Below are 27,835 nucleotides of genomic sequence, written 5' to 3'. Positions count from 1 at the left end.
TACCATTATTGATAATTCTGTCAAGTAGGTTTATCTTTATTGGATAGAATCTTACATTATTAAGCAGGCAAACTTGATCTGAGGTAATCAGGGGAGTTGAGGGAATTATGAATTTTGGAGGAGTCAGAGCCCTAGATCCAAGCCTCTGAAAAAGCACCATAATCAGTTTTGATAACCCAAAGGTTAAACCAGACAAAAACAAGATAACTTGGATCTTGCGTCGTGGTATGCTGAGAGCAGCAATTTCAATATTAGACGAGAGCTAGCTAGTGCTGCAACATACAAAGAAGGTTCTGGTATTCCTTGATGTCCTTCAAGGATGCATCTGCAGTCCTTACAAATGGGTTGTCCTGTCGTCAGGCAGCCCTTCGGTCGGCCGGATTCCAAAGTCTGGGTCTGGCTTCGGCTGGTGTCGCACTTCACCCGACGTCATTGCAGCAGTTATTCGGGTATAAAGGCATCAGCCGACGCCATTTTCCTCAGTCTTTCTTTCCGCGTGGCGCCTGAAGCAGAAGCTGTTCGCAAGTGCCAGTCGGTCAGATCCAGAGATTACTACTACCGAATACTACTTCGAAGACTTCTATAAAGCTAAGTACCCCGTTGGGGACTCTTTCTTGCCTCAGCCGATGTCAGAGAAAGTTAATAACTGTTTATCTTGTGGGAAACAAATACCTCATAAAGATTTCCACTCCTATTGCATACATTGTTTAGGCCCAGACCACGACGTAGCAGCTTGTCTAGCCTGTGCTTCTTTTAACCGACGGACGCTTAGACGTCGCTCGGACTTTGCTGAACAGATTTTCAGCTCCGATTTTGCCTACATTATGCCGTCGGATCCTCCGACTACGCAAATAGCCAAAAAGCGCAAAGAAAAGGACCGACACTCGCGGTCCGCGGTTTCGGCTGAAACCGCGGTTAAGCAATCCACGAGTGTCTCGGTTTCGGCCGAAACCGAGCAAGCAGTTCTTTCTTCAGCCGATAACTTGCCTTCTACCGAGGCCTCTTCTATATTGGTAGAAACGGCTTCTGAAATCCAGCCTTCTGTTGCGATTTCACAGGATTTATCAGACACCATTCCACTAGATATTTCTACCCCTGCACGTGGAGCTGCTAGGCCTCCTCCAGCTATGTCTATTAAGGCCTTTGCCCGGGCTAAAGCAGCCAAAACTTCCAAACCTGTACCTGCCAAGCCCCCCTCTCACAGGCCCAGCACCAGCTCCCATATGCTTTCTTTGGCACAGGATCTCATCTCTTTAATTCGTGGATCCCAGCCACATCCAGACAGGGCCTCTCTCCCTCCTCCAGAAAAGAGGCCCAGAGCAGAGCCCTCTGAGCCAGTAGCCACAGATGACTCTTCTGATGATTCAGAACATACAGACCCTCCTGAGACTTCTTATTCTCCTTACGAAGACTCTGATGCTGAGGAGTCCATCCCTTCAGCCTCTCCTCCTGAGGAATTTTCCTTTGGGGAAACCTTGCATGCTATGAGGGAACAATTTCAGTGGCAGGGCCAAGATTTCTCAGACTCTAGAAAAAGGCTTAGGACCTTTCTACACTTACCACAGCATAGGCCTGTAGCTATTCCTCCAGTTCTATCTGTTGTTGATGATGCATTTATTGATGCTTGCACTACTCCTGATACTTTACCTCCGGCTCCTGCTAAACCAGATTGGTACTACAGGGTCCCGGACACTCATCACCACTTATATAAGGCCCCTTTTGCAGATCCAGAGACCATCTCCCAGGGCCCTAAAGCTGTAGCAGCTACTTCTTCTAAAAACCCCCTCCCCTCTGATAGGGAATCCAGGTCCTTAGAGAGATGGGGTAAAAAAGTCTACACCTCTGCTACTTTGTCAGCTAGAGCTTTGAACTGCCAATTTCATATGATTCAATATCAAGAGTTTATGCTTGACCAGTTGACTAAAAAGCTGTCCTCTGAAGAATCTTTAGATAAAAGTATGTTCAAGAAATGTTACATAACATACAGCAGGTTAGTAACCATTCTTTAAAATGTGGCTATGATGCACTGGAGGCTTCCTTTAGATCAGCCATGACTGGCACAGTTATCAGGAGGCATGCATGGTTGAAGGAGCAGGCATTACCAGACCATGTCAAATCTAAGCTTTTGGATGCACCTATGGACAAGGTCAATTTATTTAGTGCCCCGCACAGCAGGTTCTGAAAAGATGGAAGAGAAAGCAAAATCTGTGCAAACAGTAAAAGATTTCTTACAAGTTCAACCTCCAAGGTTTAGCAGGAATTGGCCCACCAAGAATTGGTCCTTTCCGACTCCTCTAAGGCACAAAGAGGCAGGAATAGGCGCTCTAGAGGCAGAAACCAATCCAGGGGTGCCTACAGGGGTCGCCAGTGGCAGGGTAACAACCAACGAGGCACGGATACAGCCACCACCACTACAACAACTCAATCACAGTGACTTGGCAGTGGCACCGCCTACCAGGGAACAACTAGAAGCACCCTTAGGCGGAAAGCTAACATTATTTTCAAGAAACTGGCACTGCATTACAAGAGAAAAATGGATTTTGCAGACTATAGACAAAGGTTACAGGTTCCATTTCCATACACTACCAGGAAAGAGAGGAATGCCAAACCTACCACCTTCTCAAAGGGCAGAAACTCTAAAACAATATCTCAATTATTAAGAATGCGTGCTGTGGAAAAGGTACCATTTATGGAGCAAGGGAAGGGATTTTACTCCAGGCTCTTCCTGATACCAAGAAAAGAAAACAAATGGAGGCCTATTCTAGATCTGTCCGCTCTAAACACATTCCTCATTGTTCCAAAATTCAAAATGCTGACCCTACAGCAGCTTCTTCCCATGCTGGGCAAGGAGTCTTGGCTGGTAACTCTAGATCTCAAGGAGGCATACCTGCACGTCCCCATAAGACCAATTTGCAGAAGATACCTCAGATTTCTTGCAGGATCAGAGCATTATCAATTCTCAGCATTGCCCTTTGGCTTATCTACTGCGCCCAGAGTGTTCACGAAATGCCTGGCATCAGTAATCGCTCATTGCAGACTTCAGGGAATTCAAATTTATCCCTACCTGGACGACTGCCTGATACAAGCGGACAACAAAAACAAATTAACAGAAGACTTACAAAGAGTCATCTACCTGCTACAAGCCCTGGGATACACAGTCAATACAAAAAAGTAAAGGCTGATCCCATCCCTAATAATAACCTTTCTGGGTGCAGAACTGGACACATCAAAACAAATGGCATTTCTAACTGCAGAAAAGAAAGAGCAACTTCCTCTCTATTTCTTGGCATTAACAAAGCAGAGCCATCTAACTGCAAGAAAAGTGCTACAAGCTCTAGGCTTCATGGCATCCTGCATAATTCTGGTCCCTCATGCCAGGCTTCATATGAGAAAGCTACAGTGGTACCTAAAGAATTTGTGGTCTCAGCACAAGCACAGCCTGGAAACCAAAATTCCAATGATCCCATGCCTGAAACCAGAGTTCTTATGGTGGGCTCAGGCCTGCCAATCAAACACAGGACTGCCCTTCTGCAAAAGTCAACCAAGACAAACTATCACGACAGATGCCTCAGACCTCGGTTGGGGGGCACACATGATGGACAAGTGCATTCAAGGCCTATGGACTCAAGACCAACTGCATCTGCACATAAATCTAAAAGAAATGATGGCAGTAAAATTGGCAATCCAGGCATTCAGACCTCTTCTCCACGAAGGCCAGCTGTTAAGGACAGACAACACCACAATTATGTGGTACATCAACAAACAGGGAGGCACACACTCATACCCCCTATGCCGGCTGGCACTAGACCTATGGGATGTGGCTCTGAGCTACAACCTTCAGTTACAGGCAATTTATGTACCAGGGAAGGAAAACATTCTAGCAGACATATTAAGCAGAACTACAACAGATGCCCACGAATGGATGCTGCATCCGGACATCTTCAAAGCCATCACAAGAAAATGGGGATTACCACAAATAGACTTGTTTGCATCCCCATACAATCACCAGTTGAAGAAATTCTGCACAAGGACTTACCACCCACTTGCTTGGAAGGTGGACTCCCTATCCTTCAGTTGGAAAAGCCTGACAGCATACGCATTCCCACCACTTCCTTTGATGCACAAGGTGCTTCTCAAGATCAAAGAGGAACGTCCGGGATCATTCTGATAGCCCCAGACTGGCCAAGACAACATTGGTACCCACTGCTGAGGAGCATGTCCAGGGAACAAATATGGAAACTGCCCCTGATCCCATTACTGCTGACACAGAACAACTACAACATTCTGCATCCAAACCTAAAAACTCTGCAGCTAACTGCCTGGAACATTGCATAGCAGAAATTAACCCAAATTTATCCCAAAGGGTTAAGGACATAATCCTGGAGGCTCGTAGACCTTCAACAAGAAAGAATTATGCAGCAAAATGGAAAAGATATCTCATCTGGAGTGCTGCAAAGGGGCAAGATGTGACACTGGTGAACATAGCCAACATCCTGGAGTACTTGGCGGAGCTCTACCACACAAGCCTGTCCTATTCCTCCATCAAGATACATGCATCAGCTATTTCGGCACAATACAGCTTGGATCCTCCTGTCTTCTCGCATCCTCTGCTCAGACAGTTTCTGAGGGAATTAAAATGTAAAACCTCCCAGGAAACCTCCATTGCCAGCATGGGACTTGAACTTTGTGCTAGAAAAACTGACTCTACCTCCTTTCGAGCCAGCAGCTACAGCAGACTTGCAATACTTATCCTGGAAGACTGCCTTCCTGCTGGCAATAACTTCAGCAAGAAGGGTCTCTGAACTACAAGCATTAATGGCAGTACAACCCTTCCTGATCTTCCATCAAGATAGTGTCCATGAGAACAAATCCTACATTTATGCCTAAGGTGGTATCCAGAGTCTCTTTAAATCAGGCTATCCACCTTCCTACATTCTTCCCCAATCCACAGAACAGGGGAGAAAAGCTCTTACATACCTTGGATGTACACCGGCAATTACGCTACTACCTGGACAGGACAAAAAACAATAGAAAAACTGACCAGCTTCAGGTAGCTTATGCAGCAGGAAAAGAAGGAAGACCAATTTCTAAACAGACAATCTCCAAATGGATAGGAAATTGCATTAGACTTTGTTACTCCTACCATGGAAAGAAAACTCCAGATAACATCAGGCCTCACTCCACAAGGGCCACAGCCACTACCACAGCTTTCTTACGAGGAGTGGCTACCAAGGACATTATAGAGGCTGCTACTTGGACCTCCGTGCATACATTTGCCAAGCATTATAACTTACCTCTATACTCTAGATCCCGTGCTGGCTTTGCCACTGCTGTTTTGCAAGGGATCCTGACTACACCATAATCTATTCTCATTTCCTCCTCCCCTAGCTTAGCTATGGTATTCTACCCATTTGTAAGGACTGCAGATGCATCCTTGAAGGACATAGTACAGTTTTGTACCTACCATAAATGTAGATGTCCGAGAGGAATGCATCTGCAGTCAGGATTACCCACCCTCCTTCCCTCTGAGGTACTCCTAGGGTACTTACCAATCTTCAGCTAGCTTGGGGATCTATTATGGTGTATTTGTTTGTATATATGTACATACATGTTTATTTTGTGTGTTTGCTCTCTACTATTTGGAAACTTTGGCATTTATCCAAATTTAGCCTACCAAGAGGGCACCTGGCATCTGGGGCAAGAAACACTGAGGAAAATGGTGTCGGCTGATGCCTTTATACCCGAATAACTGCCGCAATGACGTCAGGTGAAGTGCGACACCAGCCGAAGCCAGACCCAGACTTTGGAATCCGGCCGACCGAAGGGCTGCCTGACGACAGGACAACCCATTTGTAAAGACTGCAGATGCATTCCTCTCGGACATCTACATTTATGGTAGGTACAAAACTGTACTTTCTCTGTCTCTATACTTGCTGTTCTGTAAGGAAATACTGCCTGTGATTACAGTTCACACATGGCATCCTAGTGCACCAGGAATGCCAAGTTTGAATGCCTCTTTTAGTCAGAATTTTGTGCTGTTTAAGAAAATGTGTTCTAAACCATCAAAATGACATTTGTACTGTTGTAAAGTTCTGGCTTTTTTCATGTAGCATACACCAGCAGCAGAGAGGCCTCGAGTGTCACCCTTAGCAAGCCCAATGTCTTGTGACAGTGTGCGTCTTTCCCGGGTATCCATGGGTTCTTCAGTGGCTCAGTTTCAGCGAGAATCAACCTTCTGTACACCAACCCCTAATAGTGACAAAGTTTTGAGACCATGTGAGTATTGAGGCTGCTGTTCTTTGTAAGGAGAGCATGTCATAGTTCCTTATCCTTACAGATTTAAATTAACTCAGATGATTCTGTTTTGAAGGCACCCTTCTACATCCATTGTGTAGGCGTAACGCAGAGCTGATTTTATTTTTTTAATTTAATTTACTACTTTTAATGTAGTCAAAGAACAAGCAACACACACTAATGTAATTTCTGTAAAGAAATTGTAGTTTTATTGGTAGAGTCTTAACATCTTGTTTTATTGTATATAATAATACTAAAACATGAAACAACAAAAGAAAGTATAGAAAATCAATTAAAGTACTGTCTTTGCAGTTGCAAGCAGATTTTTTTTTCTGACTGAATAAATTATTCATATGTACTGTTTTATTTTAGAATGAACATGCAGGAAAGCCATGTTCATATAACCTGTAATATTTTGTCTGAACCAGAACAGTTGGATCCATCATGTATATTACAGTTGTTAATCATTATGTACTAATAACAAAATGTTTAAAACACACTATTTATAAAAATACAGTGCCAATCATTTTAAATAGCCACTTTACAAAGCATTAATTTACTTGTTATCTTTATCCAGTGTATTTTTGCTGGTCTACAGAGTTACAGCCATTGCATATTAAAGTGTTACTACTGTGTTTGCTTGAATCTCATCTCTAATTTCTAGATTACTCTGCATTTACACCATCACTTGCTGTGACTGAAAAAACACAGGTGCTATCATGTTTGTTCATATTAGAAAATGCTGCTACCACTACTCTATCATTTGGCAGGCTGGTGCCCTTCTATATTAAGAACAAATGTAGTAAGACAGACACCCTATGTTGAATCCCTTAATATTGTAGGGATGTTAATTGCTGAGGAAGAAAGCTACTGAATGAAATTACTGCGGAGGGAGGGCAATGTCATCCTTTCCTCATGGTGTCATCCATAACGCAACCTTTGGTTATCGTCCACAATGGACGTGATGGAGTGCACTTGCCTTGACACGCACTAATGTGTACATTGTACTAATTTTTGTGATTTCACTGTTGCACCCTGCTGGCCTTCAGCCTTAAGGTGGCGTTCATTCGTTAGCTCCTTTTTGCCTTGAACTTTTTTGTTGCTACTGTTTTTCACAATTTGTTTGTATAGACTTTAGTGCTGCACCCTGCTGATCATCAGCAATAAAGAAACATTCGATCTGATGTTGTCAGTCTTCACTTAATCCTTGACTGTGGACTCAGTTCGGAGCCTCTGAACTGACTCGGCCGTTTACTTCAGCTCGATCCCTCCAAACTCTTGAGCCAGGCTCTACCCATAATGCTTCTTTCAAAATTACCTCAAATCCTGTTTGCTGCTTCAGGTGTCAGATGCGGTCAACCTTTCTTTTGAGCCTTGGCTTAGTCTTTAGTAAGTTTTTTGCCTATTTAAATCCTTTTGAATATTTTTCTTGATTTTTTTTTTTCTTCCTAATAACCCTCTTACTGTCTACTTACTCCTCTCATTTTAGCTTCTCCTTAGCGTGTGTGTATTGTTCCCACTTTCCATGCTGCTGTTGGTAGTTCAAGTACCATCATTGGTACATCCCTTACTTTTTTTAATGTGCATCTTAAATACCATTGTGTGTATTTCCTACCCCTTTCCTTCTTATTCTCTTCCAAAAAAAAAAAAAAAAAAACTTTGTTTCTATCCTTTGTTGCCAAACTGTGTGTGTGAGACTGTTATTATAGCTGAAAAACAAGTTTTTACAGCTAAATCCTCTAAAGGCACCTCTGGATTTAAGCGGTGTCCGAAATGTAGAAATGTCAGGATAAAATGCCCAACTCTGACAGGCATACCCTTTGTGTCTGTTGTTTGGGGAAAGTCCACTTACAAGAAAGTTGCTCAGTTTGTCACGGTTTCTCTACCTGCGCACTTACTTAAGCGTAAGAACAAATTGAGACTTGGGAGACTTTTGAAATCTGATTTCAGAGGCCATTTCTGAGTCTAGAACTGAAGCCAGCACTTCATCATCATCCTCTTCTTATACTAGTAAGAAAAGACCTTCTTCACTTCCAAGTACCTCTGAACCATCTAAGAAGGTTTCTAAAGGACCTTCGATGCCAAAGAGTTCTTTGACACTGAAAGGTATATCTGACTCTTCAACCACAAAATTATCAGAGCCAGCAGCAACTTCCTCAGCACCCACAGAGATTTTGGTGCCAGAACAGTCAAAGCTGACCTTGCTCCCAAGGGCAAAATATTCACCGACTATTGACCCTTTTAAGGACAGGCCACCAAGCCCATTCCTCGAAGTGAGATATCCTAGGTCTCCTTTGACTGCCTTGATTCAATCCACTAAGAGTCTGTTGGAGGTTGACATTATGAAACTGGTGGAATAGCTCGTGGTGGCGAGGGGATTGTCCTTGGTTCCAAGCCACTCTGGTGTCAGAACCAGCCTACCTATGACACCACCTGTTCCTCCTCCTCCAACTCCTATTTGAGTCATTGGAGCCCTCGGTTACAACACACTCAGCATCGACTGCCTCGGTTCAAGTAGCATCCTCTTGTCCGGTACCAAGAGCTGCCTTGAGCTCCTCCAGGCTTTTGGCACCAGAAGCCTCCTGGGGTCGGGACTCTCTGGCTTGGTCCGGGGTGCAGGGGTCAGTTTCCTTAACTTCGGAGCTGTGTCCCTTGGTGCCTCGGCCTTTGTAGGATCGACCCAGGCTTCTGTTTTGGGGGGCACCTTCTCGGTGCAGGGTGTGACCCCAGTCCCGAAGTCTATTTTGGTTCTGGGCTCCCATCCTTCTACAGGAGGGGCAGCCTTCCGGATCATGGAGAAGGCTTTGTCCATTGGGGACCCTCAGTCTTTGCCATCCCTGTTGGGACTAGTTTCTACATCCCCTCGACCTGAGCTGCCATCCACCTCATCACCAGGACATTGGGCACAAAAGACCCAGGATAGACCCACTTTGGTGGTTTTCTCTTCGGACACTTCCCCGGATCATTCACCCAAGGAAGTACCTGCGAAGAAGTGCAAGAGGAAGCACTTAGACTCCCAGGAGGAGTCTTTCACTGAAAATATTGATTTTGATGAAGGGGAAGGTTCTCCTAGGTCACCCCCTGATGATGTTTCCTTCGGGGGCATCCTAGAAATCCTGAAACAGAGGGGTGGCTGGTCCTCCATCCAGCCTTGCTCTGAAGAGTCTATACCTGGAGGCTTTTTGTGCCTAACCCTCTACTACTTGTATCTCTCCGCCCACTGACTGTCTCATTAAATTGATCACTTAGTGGGTGTGGAAGATGCCTGACTCCATCGAGCTGATCCCCAAGAGGCCTGATCATATTCTCAGCCCCCAAAGAATGAGCCACACTGATCTAAAGACATACCCGTTGATACCATGGTGATAGTAGCCACAAAGAAGGAACTTGCTGAGGAAAGTCCGTCTATCCATCCTCCTAACAAGGAGTCTAGGACTTTGGATAGGTTTGGGAAGCTCGTTTATGCTTCAGCGACCTTCGCTGTTAGGTCCTTTAATTATATGGTGCACTTTGTAAGATTTCAGAGGGATCTGATCAAGGAGCTGTCGGATACCCTCTCAGAAGCAGTAGCTGAAGGGCTACGGGACAAAGTTACCTCTCAGCTAACAACCCTTGATGCAATTTCTAACTCGTCCATGAGGCTGATTGCTCATACAGCTGAAGGGATGACTACAGCAGCCAAGTTCAAGCATAGCCATTAGAAGGTACTCCTGGATGCACTTGTTTGACTTTGCGGAGCCATTTAAAGTATCATCCATCAATGCTCCGTTTGACGGATCTACCCTTTTTTGGTCCCATGGTAAAAGACACTTTAACCAGATGTGAGAAAGATGGCAAGACCCTTTCTGCTATTGGCATACGTTTCTCCACTATTCAGTGTATGTACTCTAGGAGCCAGAGAAGTGGGAGACTATGGTTTTAAAAAATCCAAAGGGCCTTTCAAGGATTCATGTGGCAAAGACTTTCCCTGGGGCAGAGGGGGAAGTAGTGGAAGATGCCTACCCAGAGGCAGAAATGGACCGCAAAACCAGCGGTCCAGAGAATCTTTCTCTGGTACTTCCTATCAACACCCCTTAACGGGGGCCCGATTGCCCTCCTCTGGAGGCAGTCGGGAGATGACTTTCTCTGTACCAATCTTCCTGGCAAATATTAACTATAGACAAATGGGTTCAGGAAATAATATCCAGAAGTTACAAAATTCCAGTATCATTACCCCCAGTAACGCAGAAAAAACTCCCGGATGTTCCACCCAGTCAAAGGAAAGCAGCAGTCATAGAAATTAAAAAACGGCTGGACAAAGAGTCATCCAAAACGTCCCACCAGAACAAACAGGGTCCATGTTTTACTTGAGGTTCTTTTTAGTGTCCCAAAAACAGGGGAATGGAAACCCATCTTGGATCTCAGCCAGTTCAATAAGGCAATTCAGAAAATCAAATTCTGGATGGTCTCTGTACAGTCGATGCTTCTTTCTTGGAAAAAGGCGATTGGATATGCTTGGTAGACCTCCAGGATGCCTATTACCATATAAAAATGGACAAAGACTCCAGGAGGTTTCTGTGCTTCCGGCTGGGAGCAAGTCATTTCCATTTCAGAGCACTGTCCTTTGGACTCACCAGAGCTCCTAGGGTGTTCAGCAAGTACATGGCAGTGGTTGCAGCTCATCTCAGACTGCAGGGCTTTAGAGTTTTTCCATATGTCAACGACTGGCTCCTTACCCCTACCACCAGGTGTCAGAACAAGCAAGAGATTACACTCTATGCCTTTGTACATCTCTAGGCATAACGATAAATTTCAAAACGTCAAGCCCACATACTTCTCAGCAGTTGGACTCCAATGAAGTCCACTTAGATACTGTCACAGGAATCACTTCTGTTTATCCAGAAAGACTGCAATGCATCAGATTACAAGTCTCTCAAATTCTAAAACAATAGAGTGCCAACAAAATTAGTCCTAAAAGCATTAGGCTCAATGGCAGCAGCAATAACTCTTGTCCCCTTAGCAAGGTTATCGTATTTGAATCCTGCAGTGGTTACTTGCCTCCCAGTGGTCTCTCATTTAGCAACCAATGTCTTACCTGATTGTAATTGCCAACTGCTGCAAACAGGATCTTTCGTGCTGGCTCCATTCCAGTCAGATTCTTTTGGGCGACCTTTCATTCTTCCCCATCCCCAAGCCATAGTGACCACAGATGCTTCCCAGATAGGGTTGGGGAACATTATCTGGGAAGAACAGTCCAAGGAACGTGGTCCTAACTAGAGGCCAACTTGCACGTCAGTGTTCTGGAGATGAGGGCAGTGCTGTTAGTGTTGCAAGTATTCCAGGTAGTCCTTTCTCTGGGAACAGTAGCAATTCAAATGGACAACATGTTAGTAGTTTGGTATATCAACAAGCAAGGGGGAACCAAATCTTGTCCATTGTGTCAAGAAGCCCTCAGAGTTTGGCAATGGGCGATTTCTTCCATCTGCTTTCTTATAGCAATGCACATTCCGGGGAGCTCCAACGTGATAGCAGACAAGCTGAGCAGAACTATTCTCATGCCTTATGAATGAAGTCTCAACCCTGTAGTGGCGAACAAGATTTTTCATCACTGGGGCCAACCTTGCTGCCATCTGTTTGCCTCAGCTTTGAGCAACAAGTGCAGAAGTTACTTTGCCATAATTCCTCCATCGGGGGAGTTGCCCAGAGACCCTCTTCTTCACGATTGGACCCCCAGTCTTGTCTATGCCTTTTCTCCAAATCCCTTGATATCGTAATTTCTAAAGAAAGCCAAGAGGACGGAGAACTCCATAATCCTCATTGCTCCTTTTTGGCCTCGGCAGGTTTGGTTTCCCTTCCTTTGGCCTCACCTTCTTCGGAAGCAATGGATTCTGGACCCAGTTCCAGATCTGCTGTCTCATCCAGAAGGCATGGTTCATCTGAACTCCCAACATCTCAAGCTCACTGCATGGCTTCTCCAATTCCCATGATTGCCAGGCATCCTTCCCTATCCTCTCCTTTCCATCAAATAATTGTGGCTTATCACAAACCTTCAACTAGGAAACATTACCAAAGTAAATGGGAAAAAATTGCAAAATGGGCCCTTAACAACAGACTTTGAACCTGGTTCATAAAGTTTTGGATTTCTTAACCAAATCTGGTTCCTCTGCATCAACAGTTAAAGTTCATCTAGTGGCAATCTCAAACTTTCATATGGGATTCAATGGCTCACCTTTAATGTCCCACAAAATTTGAAAAGCATTTTTAAAGGCATTTCTGATGTTAAGACCCCTATTTAAAGAACCAATTGCTCTTTGGGATCTAACATTTAGTTCTACAGTCCCTTACTTCATCCCCCTTTGCACCATCAGCAACTTGTGACTTGGTTTTTATCTTGGAAAACTTTATTTTTAGTGACTATTGCATCTGCCAGGAAGAGTATCCGAACTTCATGCCTTATCCTGCAGACCTCCATACTTAATATTCCACAAGGATAGGGTTGCCCTTAGGACCAATCCATCCGTTTTACCAAAGGTGGTTTCAGAAACTAATACAAATCAGTGTCTTCAATTGCCAGTCGTCTTCCCTAATTTTGCCAATAAAGGGGAGTATTCCCTTCATTTGCTAGACGTCCACAGACAACTACGTTTTTACCTTCACAGAACAAAGAATTTCAGAAAATCTGATCAATAATTTGTTGCATTTTGTTCCCTATCTCTAGATAATCCAGTTATAAAGGTTACCTTAGCAAAATGGCTTGGAGACCGTATTAACTTTTGCCAGTCTAAAGAACTCCAACTACCACGCCCAGTTAAAGCCCATTCAACCATAGCAGTGGCAACTACTGCAATTTTTCATACCAGAGCATCCTTGGATGATATTTTTTGCAGTGCCCACTTGGTCTTCTCCACATACTTTTATCACTCATTACAAATTGGATCAGGTCTCGAGGGGATGGGCATCATTTGGTTCGATGGTGCTTAGGAATATTCTTCTGTGAGACCTGTACTGATTCAAGAGCCTATCCAGATCTGATTGCTTTTTCCTCCAAGTAGATTTTCTCTGGAGCTGACCACTCCTCAGTGCCACTCTCCCATATTACAGGACAGTTCAGTGCCTTTGTCCTCCAGGCCTCCTCAAGTGGTTTCATTTAGGTTCTTTCAGTCATCAAGGTGTATGTCAGAATCCAAGAAAAAACAGCATGATGCACAAGTTTCTGAGGATGCAAGTCCAGATGGGAGTTGTCCTGGCATCTTCCTCACCGGGAGCACCGGGGCAGGCCATGATATCATCCCTGCTAGTATCTCCTTTTCCAGTCCACTCCTTGCATTCAGTGTCTGTGGAGCTGAGCGTGCCCTAAAGGATAGCTTTGTCAGAGCCAATAGTTGGAGTCAAAGCTAACCAAGCTATTTCACTTTCCTGCTCAGCTGTGACTGAATCAGTTATCAAGGTGTCTTGGAACCGGGAGGCAGGGGTTGAGGTCTGGGATCAACTCCGAGATTGTTGGAGTCGCCTCTTTCCTTGGATGCTTTGGCCCTAAACAGCTCAGCCCCTATCACTGCCCCAAAATTGAGGTAGATCAGGCCCTGGGGGAAGTTCCTTTTCTAGGAGCCTCGGCTACAGGTTTGGCTTCAGCTTTTGAGGCCTTTCAAAGGGTGCTCTCCAGAATGAGAGAAGAGATTTCTTTCACACACAAAGCACTGTTCCAGTCCCCTCTGCATTCTGCAGTTCCTTCTCCTGGTCATTCTGATAGATAAAGGCAGCCAGTCCCCTTGGGTCTCACAAACTCCCTTGTCTGGTAAGAGTCTGTGCCTCCCACTAGGGAAAGGCATAGGAAATGAGCTTGCAAAAGGTGACATCTGGATTCCCCTCCGGAACCCCTCACAAGGAGATACCAATTTCAAGTAAGAGGAGAGGTCCCCAAGATCTCACTTGGAAGACATCTCTTTTGGAGACCTCCTTGAACTGATGAAGTAGCAAGGGCATTGTATCCACCAATGCCACCCTCTTGAGGAATCTATATTCCTTGAGGCTTTTGGGACTGGCCCATCTACTTCCTAGGTGATCCCCGTCAATGATGAGCTCATTGATTTGGTCTGTCAGCTGATGTGTTGGAGCCAATAACACAAATACCTGATAAGATCTTGTTCTCCCCTAGGAATCCACTGTATTGGAACAAGGGTCCTGCAGTAGATGCTGTAGTGGTTGTGGTAGCCATGAAAAAGGAGGTGTCTGAAGAGAGCACTTCTTTACATTCTCCTAACAGGGAGACTAGGGCATTGGGCAGATCTGGAAAGCACACTTATGCTTCAGTGATGTTGCTCTGTGTGCGCTGCTTTACTTAGTCCATATGAAATGTTTCCAGTGAGACTTGACCAGGTCTGTCTCAAGTAAACCTGCCTGACGATGTTCACAAGACTGTGCAGTCACAGCCAGCTACCCTCCAATTGATTTTTAACATATCCATGTGCCTATTGTCAAATACAGTTGATGACATGTCAAGAGCTGCAGGCACCAGCATTGTTTTTCACTGTCACTGCGATTTTCCGGAGAGCTTCAAAATCTCCTTTATCATTGCTCGTTTTGATGGTTTTACACTCTGTATCCAAGTTGAGGGTATTGCTCACCACAAGTGAACAGGAAGCTAAAATCCTGTCTGCTGTGAGCATCTGTTCCTCCAACCCCCAAAGGGTTGGAAGAAATTATGGCTGCGTAAATCCCAGAGTTTTGCTCAGGATTCTTTTAGTGATGGAACTCACTTCCACCCCTCCCCCCAGGGGGTGGAGGGGAAATAATTTAAATGGACATCACTCTGATGGTAGCGGCAGCCTACAAAATTAAGGATTTCAAGGTCCTTTTACTGAGATATCTTTCTAGCACTCCTCAATGACTGCCTGACTGCCAAACTATGGAGGCAGTCGGGAGACACTTAACTGCACCCCCTCATGCCTAGTTAGCTATCACAAAATAATATTCTTGGGTGCAGAAGATAATTTCCAGAGGCTACGTTCTCCTCATTGCTTCCCGTCAGATAAACAAAAAGAAATTTCTCAAATGTTCCACCCAGTCAGAGGAAGGTAGCAGCAACAGAGATTTCAAAGCTGCTACAAAAGTGAGTCATCCAAAAGGTCCTGCCAGACTAGTAAGGATCCAAAATATATTTAAGATTATTTTTGGCTCTGAAAATGACTGGGAACCTCAGACCCATTATGAACCTCTGTCACCTCAATCAATTTGTAAAATGGACAACATTATGGATGGTCACAGTTTAGTCCATTCTGTCTTTCCTGTGGAAAGATAACTAGATGTGCTTGATAGTATGGCTATCGCATAAAGATGGTGAGGCGGTCTAGAAGGTTTCTCTTTGTTTGGCTTAGGAGCTAGTCAGTTCCAGTTCAGAGCACTGCCCTTGCTCTCAGTACATCCCCCTAGTGTGTTATCAAGTGCATGGCAGTAGTAGCAGCACATCTAAGGCTGCAAGAGTACTGGGTGGGTGTTCCCTTATTTAAACAGCTGGCTTATCACTACTTCCACCAAGAATCTACTTATTCAAGACCAAGGATGTCCTGCTCCAACTTTGTCATCAACTGGGGATTACTGTCATTCGAAAGAAAAGCCAGCTAACACTGTCCCAGACAGTAGAATTAATTGGGTGCTACCTGGATATAACGTCTAAAATTGCCAAACTTCCACAGTTGAGTGTTCTCCTTACACTGGCATGCTTCAGTGGTTTTTCTCTCTCTCTCTGTCTCTCGAGTCCTCCAGCAAGACTTACCCTTAAATTGCTGGTGGCAATGGTTTCCTCAATCACACTAGTTCTTTAGGCCAGATGTTACATGAGGGTGCCACAGTAGAGACCCTGGCCAGTGGTCTGTGCTGTGTTCACCCATGCAATTCCCAATTCATCTCACTCTGATATGCAGGCAGCATATCTGCTGATGGTTAACTTATCCAGTAGTGATCCCTGGTCGACAATTCATCTTCCCATCTATGAAGACCAGAGTGACCATAGATGCTTCCCTTCTGGGGAGGGGGGTGCATTTCAAAATGAAGACTGTCCAAGGCACACAAACTACTTCAGAGGCCAAAATTCACATCAGTATATTAGAAATGAGGGAAGTTATCCTACTTTTGTAGGCTTTTCAGGATTTCTTTCCCAAGGCTGTGATTTCCATCCAGATGGACAATATGGCAGGGGGTCTGGTACTACGTCAACAAGCAAGGAAGAACTCTATTGTACTTGCTATGTCAAGAAGCCATGAGGGTTTGGCAGGGGGTGATGTCTTCTCAATGCTTTCTTGTGGCAGCACGCATCCTTGGGAGTTTCATTGTTTTAGCAGACAAGCTGAGCAGATCCTTACTCCTGCCTCACAAGGAGTCCTTCAACCATTCAATGGCAAACATGATCTTTAGCGTTGCTACAACCTTTTCATATCTCCTCTGAATGCTAAGTGTAGCAGCTGTTTTATCCTCATCCCCCAAGTGGGATGCTCTGATTCACAGTTGCCCCCCATCACTTTTATGCCTTTCCACCTTTTACCCTAGTAACAAAGTATGTTCTTCATGTTTCACTGTTGCAGTCATCACACTTGGTTTATGGGCCTGCAAGTAGCCCACAGTCAGCCCGAATACCAGAGTCCTGGGATTTCTGCGTCTGATGCTGTCACCTCTTCCATGATGTCAGGTCATCATGGGTATAAAACATGGAGCCGACGCCATTACATCATTTTTCCTTGCCGCGTGGGAACCTGAAGCAGAAGCAGTTCGCAAGTGCTGGTCGGCCGCTTCCTGAAATTTTCGTTTTTTGAGTTTCAAACCTGAAGTCTTCTAAAGCTAAGTACCCTGTTGGGGATCCTTTTTTCTTGCTCTAACAGATATCAGAAAAAGTTAATAATTGTCTTGCCTGTAGAAAGCAAATACCTCACAGAGATTTTCATTCTTACTGCGTCATCTGTTTAGGCCCAAACGACGATGTTCCTCAGTGTAGATTTTGTGCCTTGTTTAACACCCAAACTATTCGTCGTCTGGCTATTTTTGTCGCTAAATTCTTTCGCTGTCGTTCTCTGTATTCCGAAATGGCTTTGATAAGCCATCCAACTACCGATCTTCCGAAAAAAAGTAAGGATAAAGACAGAGACAGACCGCATAGGTTCAAAACTGCTGACCACGCTTCTGTTAAACTAGTCACCAGTCCACCGGTACTTGGGCGCTTTCGCAACCCTTGATACCCACGTCTACTGATTGGCAGGCCTCTGCTGAGACCCATTCAGAGTCCTGTACGCTGCGAGATGCTTCTTAGACTACGGAACCTGCGGATGTCTCTACCTTGGATGGGTCTGGAGCCACTGTACAGGCACCGCCTTCTGAGGATGTATTCCGAACTTCCAATGTTCGCATTAAACTGGCAGCTTCATTTTGACTAAAAATAACGAGTTTCTCAGGCCCAGAGTTCGCACTACGCCTAGAAAACCGATGACCAAAGCGCATGCTCAAGCTCTCTTGCCACAAAAACAAATGCTTAGAATGGCTGAAGACTTTATAACTTTAATTAGGGAAGCCAGCCTTCCCCGTTTAAAAGACAAAGAATTGTTTTTCTTTCTGATTCTACAGACCAGGAGTCTGATGACTCTGATCCCCCTGATTACCAGGACATACCCTTATCTACCTATGAGGATTCAGATGCAGAGGATTCCATACCCTCTGTCTCCCCTCCAAAGGCCTTCTCTTTTGGTGAAACCTTGCATACCTTGAAAGAGCATTTCCACTGGGAATGCCAGGACTACCCTCAGTCCAAAAAGAGACTCCAAGAATGTTTCGACTTGCCTCAGCACAGGCCTCTAGCTATACCCCCTGTCCTGGACATTGTAGATGATGTTATCATGGAATCCATCTTACTCCTGATACTTTACCACCAGCTCCTAGAAAGGCTGACAGGAACTACAGAGTACCTGACTCACAAATTTCTCTTTACGAATCCCACTGCGGATCCAGAGACCATTTTCCAGGGACCTAAAGGCATTAAGCCTACTACAGCCCAAAACCCTACCCCTTCGGACAGGGATTCTAGAGCTTTAGACAGATGGGGTAAGAAGGTATATACCTCTGCAACTCTTGCCATCAGGGCTTTGAATTGCCAGTCTTAAATGTTGACGTACCAGTAGCATATTATGGAACTAATTAATCAAAAAATGTTGTTGCTTCCAGATTGTACAGAAAATAAAGATTTACAACAGTTAATGCATTCTGCAAACCAAGCTAGTAAGCATAGTTTGCAGTGTGGATTTGATGCCTTAGAAGCATCTTGCAGGGCTATGGTCACTGGGTCTGTACTGAGAAGGCATGCTTGGCTGAAGGAGCAAATCTTGCCAGACCATGTCAAAGCAAAATTACTAGATGCTCCATTACACCAGAAAGGTTGTTTGGCACAAAAGCAGAAGACGTTCTTAAAAAAGATGGAGGAAAAAGCCAAATCTATGCAGACTGTTAAAGATTTCTTAGAGGTGCAGCCACCTAGATTCAGTAAGCATCGGCCTTCAAAAAAATGGTCATTTCCAGTCCTTCCCAGGCATTCACAGTCCAAACCCAGGGGCAACAGGCCACCAAGACTAGTCTCAGGGTATGCAGAGATCTAAACAATGGAGAGCTCCCTCCTCTAAAACAGGGAGTGGTAAGCCACCCCCTTATGGAAAACGTTCACAATGACTTGTCTGTCTTCCTTCCCAGCAAAGCCCAAGTACTTGCTCCCCTAGCAGGAAAACTCACCCTGCATGCACAAACCTGGCTGTCCATTACCCAGGACCAATGGGTCCTAAACATTGTATCCCAGGGATACAGATTCTACTTCCACTCACTGCCAACCCCAAGCGGGTTGCCAGACTTTCCTCCAAACCAGTGGGCAGAGGCTCAAAAGCAAGTACTTTCTCTTCTCAGTATCAGAGCTATTCAACCTGTGCCAATAGAACAAAGGGGACAGGGTGTTTCTGGTGCCCTGAAAAGAGGGCTCTTGGCGCCCTGTCCTAGATCTGTCAATTCTCAACACCACCTGGGTGGTCCCAAAATTCAAAATGTTGACTCTGCAACAGCTTCTTCCTATGCTAGCCAAGGACGCCTGGCTAGTCACCCTAGGCTTAAAGGAAGCTTATCTGCACATCCCCAAAAGGGAATCTTGCAGGAAGTATCTACGTTTCAGGGCAGGCTCTATGCACTATCAGTTCTCTGCACCCCAGAGAAATTAGAAGTCTCTTTACAAATGCCAGGTGCTGAAGTAGCAATTCCTGACTGTCCACCTGAACCAGGCAATCATCCAAGTATGGGTAAATTTGAATATTTCTCTGCCTGCAGTGTGCAATGGCTGGAGTCAAGCACTTTGTGAATACCCTGGGCGCTGTAGATGAGCCAAAGGGCATGCATGCAAATGCATTCAAGGCAAATGGAGCCCAGGACAAATTCCCCTGCATATCAGTCAAATAGAGATGTTAGCTGTACAGAATGCTCTGACAGCCTTCAAATGCCTTATCCTTCCAGGACAACTCATGATAAAGACAGAAAACACCACAGTTATGTAGTACATAAGCAAGCAGTGGGGGACTCATTTCTACCCACTCTGCAGGTTAGCCATGGCCCTGTGGAACACAGCCTTGAGCGGCCATGTGCACCTGCAAGCTCACTTACTGCCAGGCAAACAAAATTCACTGGCAGACGACTTAAGCAGAAATCTACTGGACCTACACAAGTGGAAGCTGGAACCCAAATCATTCAAACTTATAATCAACAGGTGGGGGACTCCAGAGGTGGAACTCTTTGCCTCCCCCCTACCCCATCCATTGAACAAATTTTGCACCTGAAATCTCCCCACAGCCAAGCATGGAAAGTGGACGCCCTATCCTTTACATGGGAAAACCTCTCAATTTATGCCTTTCACCCTCTGCCCCTCCTCTCAAAAGCATTACACAGGATCAAACAGGACAGGCCAAGGGCAATCCTTATTGCCCCAGACTGGCCACGCCAGCACTGGTACCTACTCCTACGCAGTCGGACGGCAGTTCCACGCTGGCACCTACATCAGACCTCCTCCCTGCTGCCCCCAGCAAGAGAAGACAGATTTTGCATCCACATCTGCAAACCCTGAACCTAGCATCCTGGCTTATTCCCTGAATACACCATCAGCAACCCTCAGCAAACAGGTGATGGACATCATCCTTGAGGCCAGAAGGCCTAGTACTAGGAAATTCTATTCAGAAAAGTGTAAAAGATATTGTTCTTTTGGAGCCAGTCTCAAGGAAAAGACACAGCTGTGCCTACCTTTCCTCAAATCCTCAATTATCTAGCAGCTGCTCCACAAAGGCCTATCCTTCTCATCTATTAAAATTCATGCCTCTGCCATCTCAGCTCATTACAATACTGAGCCCACCTCTATTTTCACACCCTCTCTTCAAACAGCTCCTGAGAGGAGCTAACAATTTAAGGCCCCCGAGCAGAGCTCCCACCCCTGCCTGGGACCTTTGAGCCTGCTGCTGCAGCAGAGTTAAAATTCCTCTCTTTGAAAACAGCCTTACTTCTGGCCATCACTTCAGCAAGAAGAGTGTCTGAGTTACAGGCACCAATGGCTATGGAACCCTTCATTATTTTCTATGTGGACAGGGTTTCCCTCAGGACTAACGCATCATTTATGCCCAAGGTGGTATCCAGTGTGGCTTTAAACTAATCCATCCTTTTACCAACCTTTTTCCCTAATCCTCAGAATAAAGGGGAAAGGATTCTGCACTCCTTGGATGTGCACAAGCAGCTCAGGTTCTACCTTAACAGAAATAAACCTTTCAGAAAATCGGACCAGATGCTAGTCAGCTTTGCTACAGGGGCAGAGGGCAAAGCCATTTCAAAGCAAACCATTTCCAAATGGATAGCTGGGAGGGTGGCCTAATGGTTAAGGTGTTTGCCTTACAAACACAAGGTGCAGGGTTTGAGTCTCACAAGGGATAATTGGCTAGGCTTAAAATGGCTCGCAAGGGCAGTTAGCTTAATACTAATCTACTAATCTATGACATCCATTTCTGCTACAAACACCGTGGAATACCTGCCCCACAGGGGATCAGAACTCATTCCACTAGGGCTGCCTCAACCTCTACAGCATTTCCCAGGGGAGTTCCTACCAGGGACATCCTGGAAGCTGCAACCTGGAGCTCTGTACACACCTTTACCAAGCATTACCACTTACCTATTTTTTTTCTAAATCTAGAGCTGGATTTGCCACAGCAGTCTTACAAGGCCTGATAGCCAGCCCCAATGCTTCTTGACTGCCTCCACCCTTCCTCAGCTTTGGGAATCAACCCAAGTGTGATGACTGCAACAGTGAAACACAAAGAACATAGTACAGTTGTGTACACTTACCATAAATGTAGATGTTCGAGTGTATTCACTGTTGCAGTCCTGGTTACCCTCCATCCAGCCCCTGACTTTTCTATTCTTTCTACCTATCCTCTTTTTGGCCATATGTTAGAGCAGTGGTATTTACTTTCTACTGGAGGTGTTCCATACCATGTAATTGCTTCCTATTTTGGGGGCTCCTGACATCTGGGGCAAGAAAAACTGATGTAATGGCATCGGCCGCATGTTTTATACCCATGATGACCTGACGTCATGGAAGAGGCAACAGCATCTGAGACAGAAATCCAAGGACTCTGGTATTTGAGCCGACTGAGGGATACCTGCAGGCAGATAACCCAAGTGTGATGTCTGCAACAGCGAATACACTTGAACTTCTGCATTTATGGTAAGTGTACACAACTGTACTTCAGAAAGCAATTTGGTGCAAGGCAACTGATTATCATTGCCCCCTTTGGCCTAGTCAATTATGGTTCTCCTTCCTTTGTCCTAATCTGAAACACCCTCCCTGGGTGATGAACCCTTTTCCAGATCTCCTAGCTCACCCATCAAGTAAGCCTGACCAGGATATCAAGGTTCTGAAATTAACCGCTTGTTTTTTTCAATTCCTATGATGGCTAGGGATACCAGGCATTCTGCTTCGGTGATCCATATCTTATCCTTACAAAAGCTGTAGACCTGAAAGGTCCATAGAAGTAAAATGAGAAGATTTGCTGTCTGGACCTTATGCCAGGGGGGTTAAATTTGTGTTTTCAGCAGCTCTGCTATCTCTTCTGAATGTTTTGATAGGATTGTTTCAAGAAAGTGCTAATTCTTCTACCATCAAAGTACAGTTAGTGGCCATATCTAATTTCCTTATAGGAAAAAATTATAACTCTTTCTTCTTTGGAGCTGTGTAAAGTTTGTTTTGCAAGGATCTTTCCTTCTTATCCCCCCCCCCCCCAAGTGATCCAGTTCCTTCTATGCAACATTTTATTGCTTTAAGCCTTAACTAGCCCACCTTTTGATCAAGCAGCTTTAGCAAAACTCAAGTTTCTGCCCTGGAAGACCATTTCTTTGGTAGCCATTATGTCAGCCAGGAGAATTTCAGATTTACAAGCATTATATTGCAAATGTCCTTATTTGATCATTCATATGGATTTGGGTGTCCCTTCGAGCTAATCCTAATTCTCTTCCTAAAGTGGCCTTAGAAGTTGTCCTCAATTGAGCCATTACCTTTCCAATTTTCTTTCCAGGTTTTTCCAATACAGGAGAATACACATTGCATTTGCTGTATGTTCACCATAATCTGAGATCCTATTTACATCATACCAATGGTTTTAGAAAAAAGGTATACTTTTTGTTCCTTTTTCAAGAGCCAGGTTGATGACTGTGTGTCAAAAATTCATGCTTTCCAGGTGGCTTTCCAATTGCATTGCATATGAGGAAGGAAGGTCAATCTCTTCCTCACGAACCCAAAGCCCATTCAACCGGAACAGTTGCAGCATCTACAGCTTTCTTGGCCAGAGTGCCATTAGACAACATTTGTTTTGCGGCTTCTTGGTCTACAGTTCACACTTTTGTCTCATTACAAACTGGACTTGACATCTGGATCTTGTGCATCCTTTGTCGCTACCATCTTTCAGAATATCCATCCTTGAAACCACCTCATGGTGCTAGTACTGGTGAATGTCCCACCCATTGAGTAGGGTAAAAGATAACATATGATATGTGAGTTAGGTACTTACCATAACACTAAATCCATGTGGTCTTCCATCCAGAGCAACCTTTCCTCCCTCTGTCCCCTTACCAAAATGTTCATGTTAGTAGCTCTCATGTGACTACATTGGACCTCTCCAGAGCCTTACTTGACATACAGTCTGGTACTGTATTTTAAGAGTTTCTCAGTTTGCTTCCAATTGACTATTAGTGTTTGTTAGGATGATATGTAGGTGCAGGTAGACAAAGTCAATATGAGGTATTGTATGGAATGTAGGGGATTACGGGTAGGGGAAAAGCCTTAGCCCTGGATCCGAGAAACTGAAAAAGTACTTGTATCGGATCTGATAACCCATCCATTGAGCCAGATTGAAGAATGCAACGTGGGATCTAGAGGTATGATAAGTATATAACTTTCATTTATGATAAGTGCAATGTATACAGCTGTATTTTCTTTGTATTATCCTTTGGTCTATCTACTGCTACAATGGTGTTAAGTGTCTTGTTCCTGTGATAACCTAATGCAGACTAATAAGGTATTTGCATTTTCCGTAGTTAATTGACTTGTTCATCATTGGAGAGTCTTTTTCAAAGTGTCAGAAATCTTTGTACGGTAAGGGATCTCATACACAGACTGGGATTTACAAAAGCTTGTCTGACTCCTCCTCACAGAATTGTTTTGCTAGGATGTTTCTTGTACACCTCAGTTCAAAGAGGTTTTCTACCACAGGAAAAATAGATATTTAGATTTATTCCTGATTTTTTTCTACTCAGAGTACTGTTTCACCTGATGAATTCCTCAGGATTCTTGATTTCATGGTATCTGTGATACCTCTTGCAAGATTCCACATGAGAAAAATCTAGTAGTATCTGAAATCTCTGTTCCCAGCATCAATATCCATGATATTTCAAATTCTAATTTTGGGATTTGTGAAAGATCTGTCATTCTTTCTCCCTGCTCTAGCATAGTCATTCACCATAGGTATCTCAGACTTTGCCTGGAGAGCATTGTCTATGGGGGTAAACGTTCAATGTCTTTGGAACAATAAAGGTAGACAAAAACCTGTAAACATAAATGATGTTAACTCTTATAAATGCTTTCAATTGTCTTAACCATCTGTGATCTCCAGGACCTCTTCAAGTGTTTACAGATAACACCACAGTAATCTAGTTTCCCCCTTGCTTGTTTATATACTACATCTTTTCTTTCTGCAGAGTAACCGTGGTAGCCTGGGATATAGCTTTTCAGCACAGTCTCACACTGCAGACATCTTGCATACAGTCAGAACAAAATTGTGTTAACAGGATTAGGACAGACTCCCGAATGGAAACGGATTTAGGTTGGTCTTCCAAGAAATTATCCTGCTGAGGGGATCACCTCAGATCTATATACCTACACTCACAAGAACCAGTTGGCAAAATCCTGCTCCAGCATTCCATGCAAGAAGGCCTAAAAGATGGATGCATTTTCTTTTTCTTTCATGGTAATGTTTTCTGTATGTTTCACCCATTCCACTAATATCCCAAGGTTATTCTTAAGATTCAGAAAGTCTCCCCAAAGATCACCGAGGTGACTCCTTTCTGGCCCAGGCAACAATGTTTCATAGGTTCATAGGTTTATACTAGGCTAACTGCCCTAGGGCATTTATAAGCCTAGCCCAAAGTTATGTGGCTTACGCCGCCCCTTATGTTAGAAATACTGTGCCCATTAGTTTGTTGTGCCTCTGTCCAGTAGTGACACAGAGATGATTCCCGGGGTAAACCTACGATCTCCCATCCACCGGTCAAGATTTCTCTTGAACAGAGCCAGCGAGGTGCTCTGCCTCACATGGACTGGGATTTTATTCCACAGCATGGGGAGTCTCTGGGTGATAAATCTATCCCTCCAGCACGTCCTATTTATATCCGTGCTAAGGTTTAAGTCTCTTGCTCTAGTGGTTTTGGTGGATTTGGATTTTTTGAGGTGGAGCATGTCCATTAATTCCGGGTTGGTCATGGCCTTGTATGTCGGGCACAGGTCACCTCTGAGCAGACGGTATGCAACTGAATAGAGTTGGAGTTTCTTCAGTCTGGCAGCATACGACAGGTTTTGGAGTCCCTTTATCCTTTTAGTGAGGAACTTTTGGGGTCTCTCCAATTGCTGCAGGTGTCAGGTGAGATACATCCCGAATGGGGCATTGTACTCTATCATTGGTCTGATAAGTGAAGAGTACAGGGGAACAATGACCTCACTAGATCTGGATGTGAATCCCTTCATGATCAGGTGGGCAATGTAGAAGGTCTTTCGAACCACTTTAGCAACGTGAGCGTCAAACGAGAGGCCACTGTCAACCTGGGTCCCCAGGTCCCTGATAACCTCTTCTGTGCTTAGTGGGTTGCCACCTATATGGTAGCTTGGAGTTACCTTGTTTTTCCCGAAGGGTATGACTATACACTTTTTTGCGTTTAACTTCAGGCCATGGCTCTGGCACCAGCTATCATTTTCCGTGAGACCCCTCTGAAGGATGTCTGTGTCCGATGTACTATCCACTATGGCACCCAGTTTGCAGTCATCCGCAAACTTTGTCAGCCATAGTCCTCCTATGTTTGCCTGTACTTCTGAGAAGTAGATGCCGAACAATAGGGGCCAAGGACTGAGCCCTGTGGGACTCCACTTGTAACCGGCTTGGAGTCTGACATGGCTCCAGCAACTCTAACCCTGTGGGTTCTGTCCTTTAGCCAGTTTGCAACCCATCTTGTGACATATTGGTTTACATTTAAGCTGGTAAGTTTCTCTATAATACCCGAGTGGGGTATTGTGTCGAAAGCTTTTGCAAGGTCAAGGTAGGCTGTATGGACTGCCTTTCCCTCATCAATGGCCTTGGTGACTGTTTCGAAGAAGTCGACCAAGTTCACAAGGCAAGATCTGCCCTTGACAAAGCCAAACTGGGTTGGGTCCAAGGTCTGCAAGTCCCCTATGTCCTTGTTTGAGTTCCATTATGATCCTCTCCATAGCTTTGCAGACCAGGCTTGTTAAGCTTATGGGGCGGTAATTACCAGGGTCCGTAGAGGCACCGCCTTTGTGGAGTGGGACCACAGTTGCCGTACGCCACTCCTTGGGCACATATCCTGTGGTGAGGCTAAGATTAAACAGCTGCCTTATGTGCGGGTTTAGTTCTTCATTGAGTTCATGTAGCACACAGCCGGGGACCCCATCCGGTCCCATTGATGCTGTGTTTTTAGCTTTAGAGAGAGCAGCTTTCACCTGCGCATTTGAGATGTCTGGGAGGCTACTCTCAGTTGGGATAGTTATCTCTCCTTTTGGGGGGGGAGAGGGGGATGAAGTTTGCGCTGAACCTGTCTGCCAGTATGTTGGCAATGCCTGTGGGTTCAGTGATTTTTGTATTATTTTGGACTAATTCTGAGCATATCTGGGAGTTTCCACCCAGGTTTCTGACATAGCTGAAGAAGGCCTTATGATTGTCTTTTGAATCTATGGCAATTTTTCTCTCAAAGTTGGCCTTGGATGATTTTATGAGGGATCGTAGTTTCTTGCTAGTGCTGATCAAAGATGCCTTCCCTTTTTGGGATTTTGCTCTATCATGTAATAGCTTTCTCCTCTTATTGTAAAGTTTGTTTATGGCTGGGGTCCACCAGACTGGACGTTTGCCCTTGGTGGAAAGAGTCTTGGTTTTATTTGGGATTGCCTGATCCATGCAGTCCTGAAGGTGTTCATAGAAGGCATTTGTAAGGGCTTCCGCAGCTTGGGTTGTGGTTTCCATTGACTCGGGGGCCTTGAAGGAAACCACACCTGTCTTGAGTAGTGTGAAGTTTGCTTTAGAGAAGTTCTTCACTGTGGTCTTTTTTGTTTGGGGTGGGGGCGGGATGTGGATTTCTAGTGAGATTAGTTTATGATCTGATCTCACCAATGAGGGATATACTTCCGGTGTGGAGCATTTTGTCCCCATGTTCGTGATGATGAGATCTAGTATATTTTCTCCTCTTGTGGGGACAGTGACTAGTTGTTCCATGGCATTTGAATTTATGAACTCCAGGAACCTTTGGGCTAGAAAGTTTGGGCTTGAGTAATGTTCCCAGTCTATATTCGGGTAGTTGAAGTCACCCAATATGATGGTGTTTGGTGATACATTTATACCCACCAGTGTCTTCAGGAAGGCTGTGTGGGTTTCCTGAGTTTGAGAGGGTGGCCTGTAGCATGCTACAAATTGTAGAGCAGTTTTGCCTATGGTTAATTGCACCTGGATGGTTTCCGATGCTTCGTGCGTAGCCACCAACCTGGAGGTGTGGGTATCCTTGATGAATATGGATACACCCCCTCCTTTTATGGTGTGGTCCGGGTTTTGGGGCCGGAACGCATGATATGAGATGAAACCTGATAGTGCCGGGGTGCTCTCAGGAGCCTTGAACCAGGTTTCAGTCACAGCTGAGAAGGGCCTCGAGTGCGTGCATTTTGAGATTTAGACTTCTGGCATTGAGCAGCATTACC

At 44.8% G+C, this 27,835-nt stretch overlaps 1 protein-coding gene across 1 annotated transcript in view; it reads left to right on the top strand.

Annotated features, from left to right (window-relative positions):
- The window catches only part of MASTL (microtubule associated serine/threonine kinase like), a 1,083,009-nt gene that overhangs the window by 333,465 nt on the left and 721,709 nt on the right, over nucleotides 1-27,835 (top strand). Inside the window, exon 3 of the mRNA XM_044064547.1 lies at nucleotides 6,111-6,276. Coding sequence (XP_043920482.1) covers nucleotides 6,111-6,276 — 166 coding nt within the window. The remainder of the gene's footprint in view (nucleotides 1-6,110; nucleotides 6,277-27,835) is intronic.

This window comes from Protopterus annectens, chromosome 3.part0 (genome assembly GCF_019279795.1).
Source record: "Protopterus annectens isolate FY-2018-M chromosome 3.part0, PAN1.0, whole genome shotgun sequence".
NCBI lineage: Eukaryota > Metazoa > Chordata > Ceratodontiformes > Protopteridae > Protopterus > Protopterus annectens.
The sequence above is the reverse complement of the archived record's forward strand: the minus strand, read 5'-3'. Positions and strand labels throughout refer to the sequence as shown.